General features: G+C 45.2%; 1 protein-coding gene across 1 annotated transcript in view; it reads left to right on the plus strand.

The window, feature by feature from the left end:
* Positions 1-12,710, plus strand: part of Myo3b (myosin IIIB) — a 336,688-nt gene that overhangs the window by 235,299 nt on the left and 88,679 nt on the right. Inside the window, exon 28 of the mRNA XM_036185605.1 lies at positions 1,966-2,074. Within this exon, the coding sequence (XP_036041498.1) occupies positions 1,966-2,074 (109 nt within the window). The remainder of the gene's footprint in view (positions 1-1,965; positions 2,075-12,710) is intronic.

Here is a 12,710-nt window from a genome sequence, read left to right on the forward strand (position 1 = left end):
CTCAAACCTGGAGCTTCATGCTTGCCAGGCAATCACTCCAACCACTGAGCTGCATCCTCAGCCCAGTTAAGGCAATTTTCCTGCAGAATGAAGAACAGAAATTTGTTTGTGCCCAGGCACAAGCTTGCTCTCTCTTTTTTTTCTTTTTATGTTAATTTTTTGCTTTTGTGACATTTATCCAAGTATGACAAGTGAGTTTGAGCCAAACAGTCTTGAAGATGGGGAGATATGTCTGGTACCCCAACTGGAGGAATTTATTAATCAAGAGATTGCAGGCAGCAGGCAAGGGAAGAACCCAGTTAATGGAATTCTGCAGGGCTTTGAGCTCTAGTTCTTCATTTCTGCATCCTTTCTTTTTTCTTTCTTTCTTCTTTTTCTTTCCCATTTCCTTTGCACTGGTTATAATGCTTCTTGTGTCATAATAAAAATGGAATAACATTCCATTAAATTTTCTCTCTTTATCCTTTTGGCGTTTGTATAATAGCAATAATAACAACAACAGATGGTTTTCTCAACAACAAATAACTCAAAGAATTACATTTGTTCTGCACAGAGACATTTATTTTGAAGGAAGCAAGCTAGCAATCTAAACTGAGTACAGTTTTCCCCCAACAGACGTGAGGAAAGTAATTGAAAATATATTTCTTTCTTTCTTCTGTACTCTGTTTCTGTGTTTCTGTCATGCTGTGTCTTATCATCATAACAGTCTTCGTGTGTATGTGTGTGTGTGTGTATGTGTGTGTGTGTGTGTGTTTGTTTGTTTGTTTTGAGACAGGGTTTCTCCATGTAGCTCTAGCTGTCTCGGAACTCATTACATAGACCAGGCTGACCTTGAACTCACAGAGATCCACCTGCCTCTGCCTCCTGAGTGCTGGGATTAAAGGTATACACCATCACACCTGGTATCATAACAATTTGCATCTTAGGTGTGTACCTTAACATGATGCAATGGCCACATTTATAGGCTATCTTTGTTGGCTGTATTTTGGTTTAAATGAGGATGATAAGTAGGTGTGGACTCTCTTCACTTCCCTAGTTGACTGACAGGAACCAATAGGAACCATGGTGTTTCAACCCTGGCTATGTATTTAAACTATCTGGGAAACTCTTCATAACTGCTGCCAGTCCCAACCCAGGTTCAGTTGTGGAATCTCTTAAAGGTGGGATCAGATCTGTTTCAAATACCCCTATGTGGTTCCAATGCAGCTCCAGCATTAAGAGTCATTGACCTGGAAGCGTTGCTTCACCCCTCAACAAGGATCAGGGTCACATGGAGAGCGGGATCCAAGCAGCTCGGCAGGCCCACATATTCCCAAAAATGTCACGGTGGTGCTGTGCTCCTGGTTGGGGACATACCCTGAGAACGTGAAGCACTGTGTTGAGAAACCTGAAGCTGAAGTGAGGTTCCGAGGAAAAGACACCCATGACTAATTAGTCTTGGCTGCCGCTGTCACAGGAGAGAACAACTGTATTTGTTGTTTGCTCTGTTAAGAAACTCATCAGGTAACTGCCTTCCAGAACAATGTGGAAACAGGCCACCTCTGGAATGATTGAGTCTTTACAGCTAATTCTACTCATATTCTGACAGCCAGAACCAGGAGTCGCTCAGCTACGTCCAGCACAGTGCTCTCCCAGCTCTCACATGGTGCTTCTGTTAGAACCTATCTACCTCTTGTGGGCCTGCAATCTCTCCCCACTGTATAGAACTAACAGCAGAAGTACTAGCTTGTTTTCTATGAGCTATTTTATCTGATCTGTGGACTGGTACTTGACACTGGACAAGATCTAGAATCCCAGAACATGCCTGTTTTAGGGCATACCCTAGAAATCTGCAGATGTTCAGGGGTAGGGCTCAGGGGCTGGAAGAAAGGAGCTGTAGAACCCAGGCAAGCAACAGAACTCAGCCCTGCCTGCTTCCAACCTTGCCCTTTGACCTCTGAGTACTCTGTGGTTGTTTTCTTTTAGTTCTCCAGACCCCTTCTGATAAGAAAAGCTGTCCAAATTCTGAAGCAGAATCCAACAGTGGCCATGAAGAAACCTCAAGTAACTTTTCTGCTAAAGCTGACACAGATTGGTGAGTTAACTTTCTTTCTCATAATATCTCATGGAGCCCAGACTGACCTGGAATTCAGTATATAGGCAAGGACAGCCTTGAACTTCTGATCTTCCTGACTTTATCTCCCAAGTGCAGGGATTATAAGTATGCACCACCACGTCTGGTTTATTCGGTACCAGGGGTAAAATACACTTCATGCTTATTAGGCAAGTGTTCTACCAACTGAGCTACATCCTCAGTCCAAATAGGTGAGTATTACCCATATGAGTTCTCTTGTAGACCCAGGTTCTCCATGAACCGCATAGTATTCCTACCACTATGTTAATATGGTAAATTGGGAAGAATGGAGCCAAAATGTGTTTCTTTCAGAATCCCCAAAGTTATAATTCATCATTCTATAGAACGAAGTCTTCATTTCATAAGGACAACCTGAATGCAATCTAGATTTTTTTAAAAAGATTCTTTAGTTATATTTATGTGTATTGATGTTTTTTACCATGTACATGCAGTGCCCCTGTAGGCCAGAAGAGGGCATTAGCTCCAGGACTAGAATCAAAGACAGTTGTCAGTTGCCATGTGGGTGCTGGGAACTGAACCCAGGTCCTCTGGAAGAGCATCAAGTGCTTTTAACTGCTGAGTCATCTCTCCAACTTCCAACCTGTTTGAGTTCTCATCTTGGTAAAACCTTTCATTGGTCCCTTTGGGTTAAAATCATGGTTTTCAACTTGGAACAACACAGTACCAACATCACTGGACAGCTGGCAATAGCTAAAGACATTTTTGGTTGTCACAGTGTGGAGAGAATGTCATGATAGCTACTAGGACCTACTGAGTAGGAGCCAGCAATATTTGGCTATGTAGCCTACAAAAAGCAGCACAGCCTCCCAAAGCATTGTCCAACATAAAATATCAATAGCATTAAAGTTGAAAAATCCTAGGCAAAAGAAAAAAAAAGTAACTTCCCGCTACCCAGACATTTGCTGTTTCAGTGGACATTTGCGCTAATCACATCTGCAGAGACCGAGATTCTTAGCCTAGAGACCTCAGAACTTTTCCATCCCGCTCCTCAGGGCAAGCTTCTAACATTCCTTCCCTCAGGAGAGGTTCCCAGGCTGCATTACATAGGTTATCAGGACGGGGATAGAGCTGAAGGCAGGAAGGCACAATGAAAAAAGGGAAGAACTAACCAGAATGAAGTTTGTGCTAAAACAAACAAACAAACAAACAAAATTAAAAAAAAAAAAAACCCAAAGCTGATAAGAGACTGAAGTTTTCGGTCCACAGAAAAAGCTAACACACAGTTCCCTTCCATGAGGAAAGGAGGACAGAGAGAACCAGGAGGAGTTTGTAGGAGGAGTCAGACATGATGAGAAGTGCAGAGGATGAGAGCGGGGATGTGTGGAGGCAGTCTCTCCAGTCCCATCCCATGCTCAGCACTGGGTGGGTCACTTCCCATATGTATTTCACATAGCTGATACACTAGTCGTTTGCAGGCAGTATCATTCTGTTATAGATGGGGAGGCGGAGCCTGGTGACAGCTAAGGTAGCTAGCCATCAAATGCTGGCTCAGACACCAGAGCTGCGGATGTGTGAGTGCGCTGGGTTTGTATATGTGTGATCTGGGTTTGATCCCTGGCTCTACAAAAATTGAGCGGAAGTGATTAATGAATGAAAAGAAAGGGGAAAAATTAAGTTCTGGGCTGACTTTATCATATTTCTTACAGGGTGTCTGCCCTCCATCAGTGGGTGTAGGTCACACAGTATCATATAGACACAAGGGGCAAGTCTGAGTTCTGAGTCCAGAACCTCTGTCTCCAATAGCAACAGCAGCTAATGCTTGCTTACATCCTCTTGGCTGTTTTACAGACAGGAAATGGCTCAAGCAAAGAAGAGCCACATATTCTAGCATTTCTAACATTTAGAGGTTATAAATTATTGACTGTGTCAGAATTTGAACAGAGGCCATCTACACCAGCATCCACACTCTCAACTGGTAAAGTCTACTGCTTCCCTAGGCTCCAGATGCCAAATGATTACTCCAGGGCTTTTTCTGTTCTATGTTGTGTCTTTACTTGTCATGGCTTTAATCTTAAATCACAACCAGCTAAGGAATATATCATGATTGACATAAAACTGTCACCCTTCAGTTGGTAAAGGACATTCCAGCACCAAGTTCCTAGTCTCCAGCCTCATGGGGAAGGTGCTTCCACTTCTGTGTGATGAAGTAGGTCAGTTTAGCAGGAGAGAAGCCAGACTTGGCCTGAGAGTGGGAGGCAGTAGGTGCAAAGTTACATCTCAGCTCCATTTTCTGTGTGACCCGGTGACAGTGTACAGTGAATGATTTCTGGGTTTAGGCCTTGCTCAGATGATGGTAACCCTCCATGGTAAGTGTGGGAAGTACCCCTTGATTTAATCTGACCTGCTTGTAGCAAAGTTCTGAGGCTTTTTGTGTTCCGATTCCCGCTGCAGGCAGCCTGTTGTTATATAAGAGGGACCCATAGGAAGGAGGTGAGGGCACAGATGTGGAGGGCACAGATGTGGAGGGCACAGATGGGGAGGATGCAGTGGTTCTGCATGCAGCTGTAACACACCCTAGAGAAGCTGCCTCACTGTGGACACTTCAGAGTGACTGGAACCTTCTTGATCCGGGCATCTTGAAGAGAGCTGGCACCTCACAAGACAGGGAGATGGGTGCATGCCTCTTCTATGTGTTACCCTTGTAGCTCTGGGGCTGGAGCCAATCGGCCTGCCCTCAGGATTGACAAGCCAGAGCAGCAGCCTCCCAGTCAGCAGGGCCAACTGTGGGCCAGATCTTCATGTGGCCTGTGAAGTACAGATTGCCACATTGCTTGACAAATACTCTGTGTGGCGAGTCCATTGTGGGAGTACATGCCAGTGTTCAGAGGAGGAAAGACAAGAAATCCTCCAGCAGATTTCCCAGCCACATCCTGCCCCATGCACTGTGAGGTGATGGAGGGAAAATGGTGACTCAGAGAGAAGGGGGAAGCAGTGGTGGTCTTCTTAGGAGGTACCTATGATACGGTAGACACTGTCGACGTGCTACCTTATTTGAGTAGCAGCCATGGGTTCAAATCTTACCTCAATCACTTACAGGCTTTACCGCCCTTGGTGTGTTCCTTCCTTCCTTCCTCTGAACTTTAGAATCTTGGAGTGCAGAAGGAGAGGCAGCTGGGAAAGCTCGAGAAACATCTCTGTGAAGGAGCAAGCCCGGCGCTAGACACAACAAGGAAGGCTGTTGGGTCATTGTCATGGTGACAGAAATGGAGGCAGCAGCCGTAGTAGTAATAGTAGCATTTAAAGCTGATGTAGGACGGGGCTAGGCCTCTCTGGAGCAGCACTAGAATTGTAGTCCAAGATAAACATTGAAGATTTCCAAAGCTTCAGCGTCTTTGACAGATGCTAACTCTCTGCTCTAACCTGAATGCCAAACTTCCTTTGTGTTTCTTGTTCTGATCTCGGGGTAAATCCCAGGTTGACTTCAGGCCCTGGACTCCCCCTGCCCAGGGCCCAGGATGCAGCCAGCATACATGCTCACATGTAACCTTCAGAGCTTCGTTGATTGTGAGAGTCTTCTTAGACTCCCAAGATGTTTAAGCTATTAATTGGTTACATTTATTTCCCAAACCTTTGAAGCTAGGGATCTTATCACCAGCTGAAAGGGCTTCAAGGAAAAATCTGTTTTGCGTTATATTTTTCCTTGTAGATTTGCTTATGGCTGTACATAAATATTTATCTGAACTATTTCAACAAACCCTAAATCATCAGCGATCCTTCTGCAAAGGACCCTTTTAGAAGATTTGTGTATGTCGAGAATGTCAGCAATCTCTTTATAGTGCCAGATTCCAAGGACCAGGGGCCCTTTGCAAATATTTGGAACTGTTGGGAGGTTTTCAACATGTCTTTTGCTTTGCGATTTCTGTGCATCTCTTCCTGCTAATCCTTGCGGATAGGCTGGCTCTGCCCGGCCTTCCTGTTGATGTTAAAGTCTCAATCCTGTGGCACTTCCCACAGGGCCTAGAGCAGACACAAGCAGAAAGGTATCCCAGGCAGGAGAAGGAGCAGGCTGTGGTCTAGCCTCAGGGTGGGCAGGGACTACTCTGGGCACAGTGAAGGGTCCAGGGGGAAGAACACTAAGAATGAGTGGGGTGGAGTGAAGTAGATAGGACCAGTAAGGGCAAAGACAGATGGGGACAAACTGAACAAACTGTGACAGCGAAGTGGGTCCCCTCTACTGACCAACAGATATAGATCAAGCCTTTGACTAGCCTTTTCCATTTTTGATGATAGAAATATTTCATGCAACAACCCAGATTTCCAATAGCTTTTTAGAACTTGGAGTATCTGGTGGTGATGTGTTGGAGTAGATTCAATGCTGTCTTCTGTAGCTCCCTGACTGCTGGTCTGCTCATCCTTACTTGGCCATGCCAGCCTCTGCATTGGGATGCTGCCTCCTGTGTCCTGGGGCCTTACCAGGTAAAGGAGACAATTCAGGCTACTGCCTCTGGAGCTAGACTGTCTCTGTCCAGGTCTATGTCCAGCTAGCTACATGACCTTAGAAAAGTATGATTCTAATAATTTCACCTATCCCATATTGATGGTTTGATAATAACCATAAGAGACACTTAAAGGACTACCCAGCATGCCGTAGGTAAGCAAAATATTAGTTGCCGTCTTTCTACCCCATGAGAGATAGTAAACACTAGAGCTGAAACTGCCACTTACTTCTGTATCTCTCACAGAACCTAGAACTTGGACTCTTTGGTCATAACAGGCATTAAGTAGTTGATGGGAGACTGTTTTCATGCTTTCTGGTTCTCTTAGGTTTGACTTCTGCATGCTAATTAACTTTTTACACAGCAAAGAGCTGCTTTCTTCAAAAGCTATCAGCACTAATGAAATGAGGAGGTACCATTAAAATCATACCACTTTTCTGCGATCTACCATCCAGACTCAAAAACAAACTCACATTTAGAAAGATATTTTGTTAGTTTTTGTTGTTGTTGTTGTTGTTGTTTTTGTTTTCCAGAAGTTCAGCTGTTAGCAGGCGGCTGTCTAGAATTCCCTCAAGTTAAACTCAGTCTTAGAGATAGAGCATAGGAACTTCAACAGGGAGGATGTCAGAGTGCATGGTAGACAGGACCCTGGGCCTTTCTGATCTGATCCCCGTCCCTCCCATACTATGAGAGTCAGGGGTTTATACCTAGTACCTCAGTCAAGATGGACTGTGTGTTAAGAACCAGTGTCCAATGTTCCGCTTTATCTATGTTGAAGTCATCATCCCACCCCACCACCTTTTGTGTGGTGACTGGTGGACATGGACAGGAGCTTTTGTGGTTAGCTCTATCTGCCCTAACACCCTTCCTGTCAGCAATGTTGCTCTGCAAAGTTGGGTACACTGTCTCTTGAGAAGACTTGCTTGTCTATAAAGCCACATTCAGTCCTATTCAGTCCTAAACAGCATCTAAAAGTGAATGATGTAGCAAGATTCTAAAAAGAAAAACAAAAGTTCTTTAGTTTTATACAATGAGAGGTAAGATAGTGTTCTCTTTTTGTATAAAAATAATTTTCAGTATGAGAAGACCCCCACTTTTCTAAAGAAATCTACCTCTCCAGTTCCCCTCTCTCCCTCCTCTCTCCTCTCTCCCTCCATCCTACCCTTCCTCTCTCCTCATATAATTAACACACCCGACATCTCTAAATCTAGTTCCTACTCTAAAAGACAGTTTCAAATGATGACGAAGTGTGCTTGGTCCTGGCTGCTCCTCAACTCTCCTTCCTCCTCTGTGTTCTGTGAGTGAGTGCATGCAAGTCTGGGGTTCAGGGCTTCACTCTTTTGTCTGCCTTGAGACCCTCACAATATACAGCCTGGGGATAAGCTCTGCCAAAAACATGCCTCCGTTTTGAAGAAGTTAAGAAAAGATACTCAAGTATGAGGTGTTACAAGAAATATATTTTCCCTTCTTATAAAAATGAATTTTGTGTGTATGTATCCCACCACAAATATTTAAAGATGCCAAGGTCATCATCTTCCATACTGGGAAACATGAATTTTGCACATTTCTTAATTTTATTTCATTTTCTCCATTTAGTTAGAAGGGGGAAAAACCATTAGTGTTTAGCCCCAAATTCATTTTGTGACTTGCAGCAGCAGGCTCTTATCTGTGAGAACACAGATCTATCAAGATATTTTCTCTCTGTATTGTCCCAAGCAAGTGTTGGCCATGAAATGTTAAGGGCAGTGGTGTCGCTGCCTTTCTGCACACATCCTAGTCACTGCTCCTTGATCAGGAGATCCAAGAGCGGCCGCGTTTGTTCTTTGCATCTGAATGGTTGCCGTGGGGAAGAGTGTGATACGGAGAAACAGAGATTGTGTGAGAGTGTGATCGGGAAGTTAGATAATAAACAGCTCCCCCATAGGACGATTCTAGTAGCCAAGATCAACAACAGTCTGGGTGTGGGTAGGAGTAGCCTTCCTGCCTGCCCCTCCCCAGAGAGCCCTTTATGTCAAGAAGCGCAGCCAGCCTCCTGGCTGGCTCCCAGGCCTCCGAGTGGGGCTATCATTTTTGTTTGCTTTGCAAATATCTTAATGGGAAGTGGTTCAACACCACCTATGGGTTAATCTGGGGGCTTCTGCCTGGCAGCTGTTGACTCTGCGAACCACATGGCTGCTCTCCGGTGGAGGGAGCCGAGCTGGCGCGCTCTACCCAGTGCCAGGTTGAGGTGTCTTCTTTGCCTATTGGATTTACAGACTGGCAGGAAGCACCTTGTTGCCTTTTATTTTTAGTTTGTTCCTCCTGGAAGGTCGAGGGCTGCTCTTGTCAGAGCCAACTGTGTTTTCGCTCCAAGGCAGGGTAGTTGGTGGAGTTATTTTCACCATCGTGAGGCACCCTCTTTCCCCTAAGCTCATGCTTGCAGAATCTGCGGTTTATATTAAGTGTGGTGATGGTGGAGGTGGTATTGTGGGAAGATCTAGCCGGCCAGCACACAGGAGGACTCAGGGAGTCCCCAGGGAACTGCAGTCTGGTCTTCAGCTGGGATCTGAAAAACTGGTGAGCTGCAGAATCCCACTCTGCTACTCTGTCAGTTCAGAGAAAGCCCAGATGTGGCTTTCGTGTATCTAGAGGAGCCGAGCATGCTTCCCAGAGGGACATGACCAAGCAAGCCATGCCTCTCTGTATCTGTGGCTTCTGACAGCAACACACACCATGTCCTTCTCCATGCTTCTCTCACAGGGTTCCGGGCAGGGTGAGCTGGCTCCCATGAAGCAGGGTAGGGAAGTCCACCGAGTGATACAGACTTGGAGATAGCTTCCAAATGCTGTGTTTGTAAACGCGCAGAAAGGTCAGATTGCTGAGTGGGAGGGCCGCCCACGACAGTGCACTCCTCCTGCTTGCAAAGTCTTGTTCTTTTCTGGGGTTTTCACACACACATTTGAGAGGTTGCTGCAGACAATGAAGTCCCAGAGGCCACCCCCCACAACCTCCTGATGGTAAAAGCTTCCTGAACCCACTCGTTTTTTCGGGGCCTCAGTTTCCCCGGGGCCTCAGTTTCCCCAGATATTTAAGTGGAAGAGCAATTGGCACACCACTAAGAGATTGCACACAGTAATGTATGGTGCCTCATCTGATGTGTGACAGCACCCAGGCCTAGGGGCCGCAGGAGCAGTTAGTGTTATGCTGGCAGCGTATTCTTCCTTTATGAAAGTCTCGATAATATTCTTCAGCGCCGGCTACTCCAAGCCCTCTAATATTAAACCAGGGCTAAATTCAGGACAGTTTGGATATCAAAGTAAAAAATGATGAAAAAAAGAATATAACCTACTGAGTAAGAAGAATTCAGGAGTCCACATTAATAGAAGAAACAGAAGGAAGAGGGGGTGTCAGGAAGTTCATCATTGCAATTAAAATGTGAAATAAGAAATGTAAATTTGATGATCTGGAAAAACTGACATTTCCAAGTACCAGAACCATCACTGCTCTAGGTGAGAATCATGAGTGGGTGCTAAAAAACGGTACAGTGAAAGACTTTCAGTGATAACAACTCTTCCCAATGTCAGAGTAAATCCCCCTCACCCCCAAGGAAGCTTGTAAAAGAGGAACCTTGCAGAAGTCACTTTGACCAAATGACAGCATCACAGTGATGGAGCCACCAGACCGCATGGGCTTCCTGAGAAGAGCATCTTGTCTGTGGATTTCCTGCCAAACAAGCATGACCTGGGTTTAATACCGAGGAAACAGCAGACAGCCCCCGACAGCGGAGTCTGCTGGAAGATAACTGGCCAGTAGGCTGCAGAACGAACCAGAGAGGGGACTGAGGGCTCTCCCAGATGGAAGGAGACATAACTGAATGTGATGCCAGGGTTTCCTCTGCTACAGAAGTTGTCACTGGGATATTTTGTAAAATCTGGAACACTGTGAAGTGGTTCATAGAATCTCACTAAGAGTGTTAATTCTCTGATTTTAGTCACCACACTCTGGTAAGAGACCACTCTTTCTTTTGAGAAACAGACACGGGAGCAGTTAAGAGATAAAGCAGCGTGGGGGGTTTCTGCAAAGGTTCAGAAAAAGTCTGTGTGATTGTGTATACCTGTGCTGTTGTCTGCCGGTGCTGGGAAAAACAAGGACAAAGCGAATAGGTGCGCTGTAATAGTCTGCTTGTCCTGCATCTCTTGTAGAAGTTTGAAACTTAGTCAAAACAAAAAGGTACAGTTAAAACCCAGGTCAGTTCCCCTGCGTCTCTCTGACTCGCCAGTTCATTCTCTTCAGATTCATAATCTTCCCGTCACGCTTGCCCAGCTTTAGTGCAGTACCGAAGTTCCTCTAGTGTCTGGTGCCGCTGTTTGTTTATTTAAAGACAGCAACTTTCCTTATAGCCCTGACCACCCTGGAACTCACTATATGTAAACCAGACTAGTGTCAAACTCACAGAGACCTCCCTCCAGAGTACTGGGATGAGAGACACCGTGCCACCATGCTCCGTGCTAACTCAGTTTTTAAAGTGCTAAGTCTATGACTCAACATAGGTCAACCTACATGCTATGTCAAGACCCCCCCCCCCCAAAGTGGGAGAGATGTGACTGGAGCCCCAACTACTCAAGAGATCAAGGCAGGAATGTTTCCTGTACCTGGGAGTTCGAGACCCAACTGGACAACACAGTGAAATCCATTGGAAGAAAAACCTACTCCGAGGAAACACAGGGGTGACAGAAAAGAATCTGTTCCGAGGTCACTGCCTCCCTCCTGTCATTTCTGTGTTTAGGGATTTCTCTCTGGGAAGTAAGCAGTACATCTTAAGCAGGAAATGTAAAACTTTATTAGGTTTGTGTTTTGTTTCTAACTTCTGGCCCTGCCTATCTCTCGATTTAATTCTTTTAAAAATCAATAGACTTTTTTTTCTTTCTTTTTTCCTAAAAACACGGATGTGATCATTTTCTCCCAGCTCAACAAGGGTTTTTATTTATATCTTATTGATGAAGAAATGGAGGTGTTGATTTCACTTGGCAAATGGAAGTACAGGCTGCCCACTTACATTTGACATTTATGAAAGAAACAAATACTTTTTTTTCATATCAGCACATCACAAGAAGTATTTGAAAATACTTTAAGAATTAATGATTACTTATCCAAACTTCACATTCGACTGGATATCTGTCCTGTATTTTATCTGGTAACTGTAGCCCAGGTAGTTTGGTGCTAATTATGAACCATGTGTTCAGCATGAAGAGGGGTCCTGAAGTGTGCCCCTAAGCCTTTACCAAGTGCTCACACATGAAGAGGGGTCCTGAAGTGTGCCCCTAAGCCTTTACCAAGTGCTCACACATGAAGAGGGGTCCTGAAGCGTGCCCCAAAGCCTTTACCAATTGCTCTCACACTCTCTGGCTCTGCCGGCCATAAAACGGCATTTTTCACCCTTTAGGAATCTTGGAAAATATGTGCTCCTGCTTATTTACTAAGTGACTCAGCTGTCACTTTCTGTAACCACTTCATCTGCCCAAAGTCTCTCCTCCAATACCTTCTGTTCCTTCCTCGCTTTTACTTTCTTCTTGGGCACGTACTTCTATTTAGCATTCTGTAGTTTTTGTTTCAATTGGGTTTCCAACAGAGGACTCTCAGGCCCCTTGATCACTGCTTTATCCTCATTGCCTAGAACTGTGGAAGACTAATGGGTAGGTGTTTGTGGGGTGGACCGACGGATGGATGGATGGACGGATGGACGGACTGATGGATGGACGGATGGACGGATGGATGGATGGACGGACGGACGGACGGATGGATGGATGGATGGATGGACGGACGGACGGATGGATGGTGTCTAGAAAGCTATGGAAGGACTTGCATTGCACAGTTCATATGTATTTCTCAGATAAAATCTAGAGAAGGCTTGCTACCAAGTCAGAGCCTAAGCATGGCGTGGTATGCATTTCTTAATACTGGCCCACAGATACAGGGTAGGTTTAAAGGCCAGTCAGGGCTCAAAGATAGAGTGGAGCTTCTTTTAATTTGTTCTCAAATATTTTCCAGAACTTAATGCTGATTGTACCAGTGCTCTAACGGTGCAGCAGCCAGACCTGGTTTACATCCACTTCTGACCTAGACTGCTTCCTCAGACAGATGGGCCAGCTTCCTCTCCCCAG

The sequence above is a fragment of the Onychomys torridus genome, chromosome 4, assembly GCF_903995425.1.
Source record: "Onychomys torridus chromosome 4, mOncTor1.1, whole genome shotgun sequence".
Lineage (NCBI taxonomy): Eukaryota > Metazoa > Chordata > Mammalia > Rodentia > Cricetidae > Onychomys > Onychomys torridus.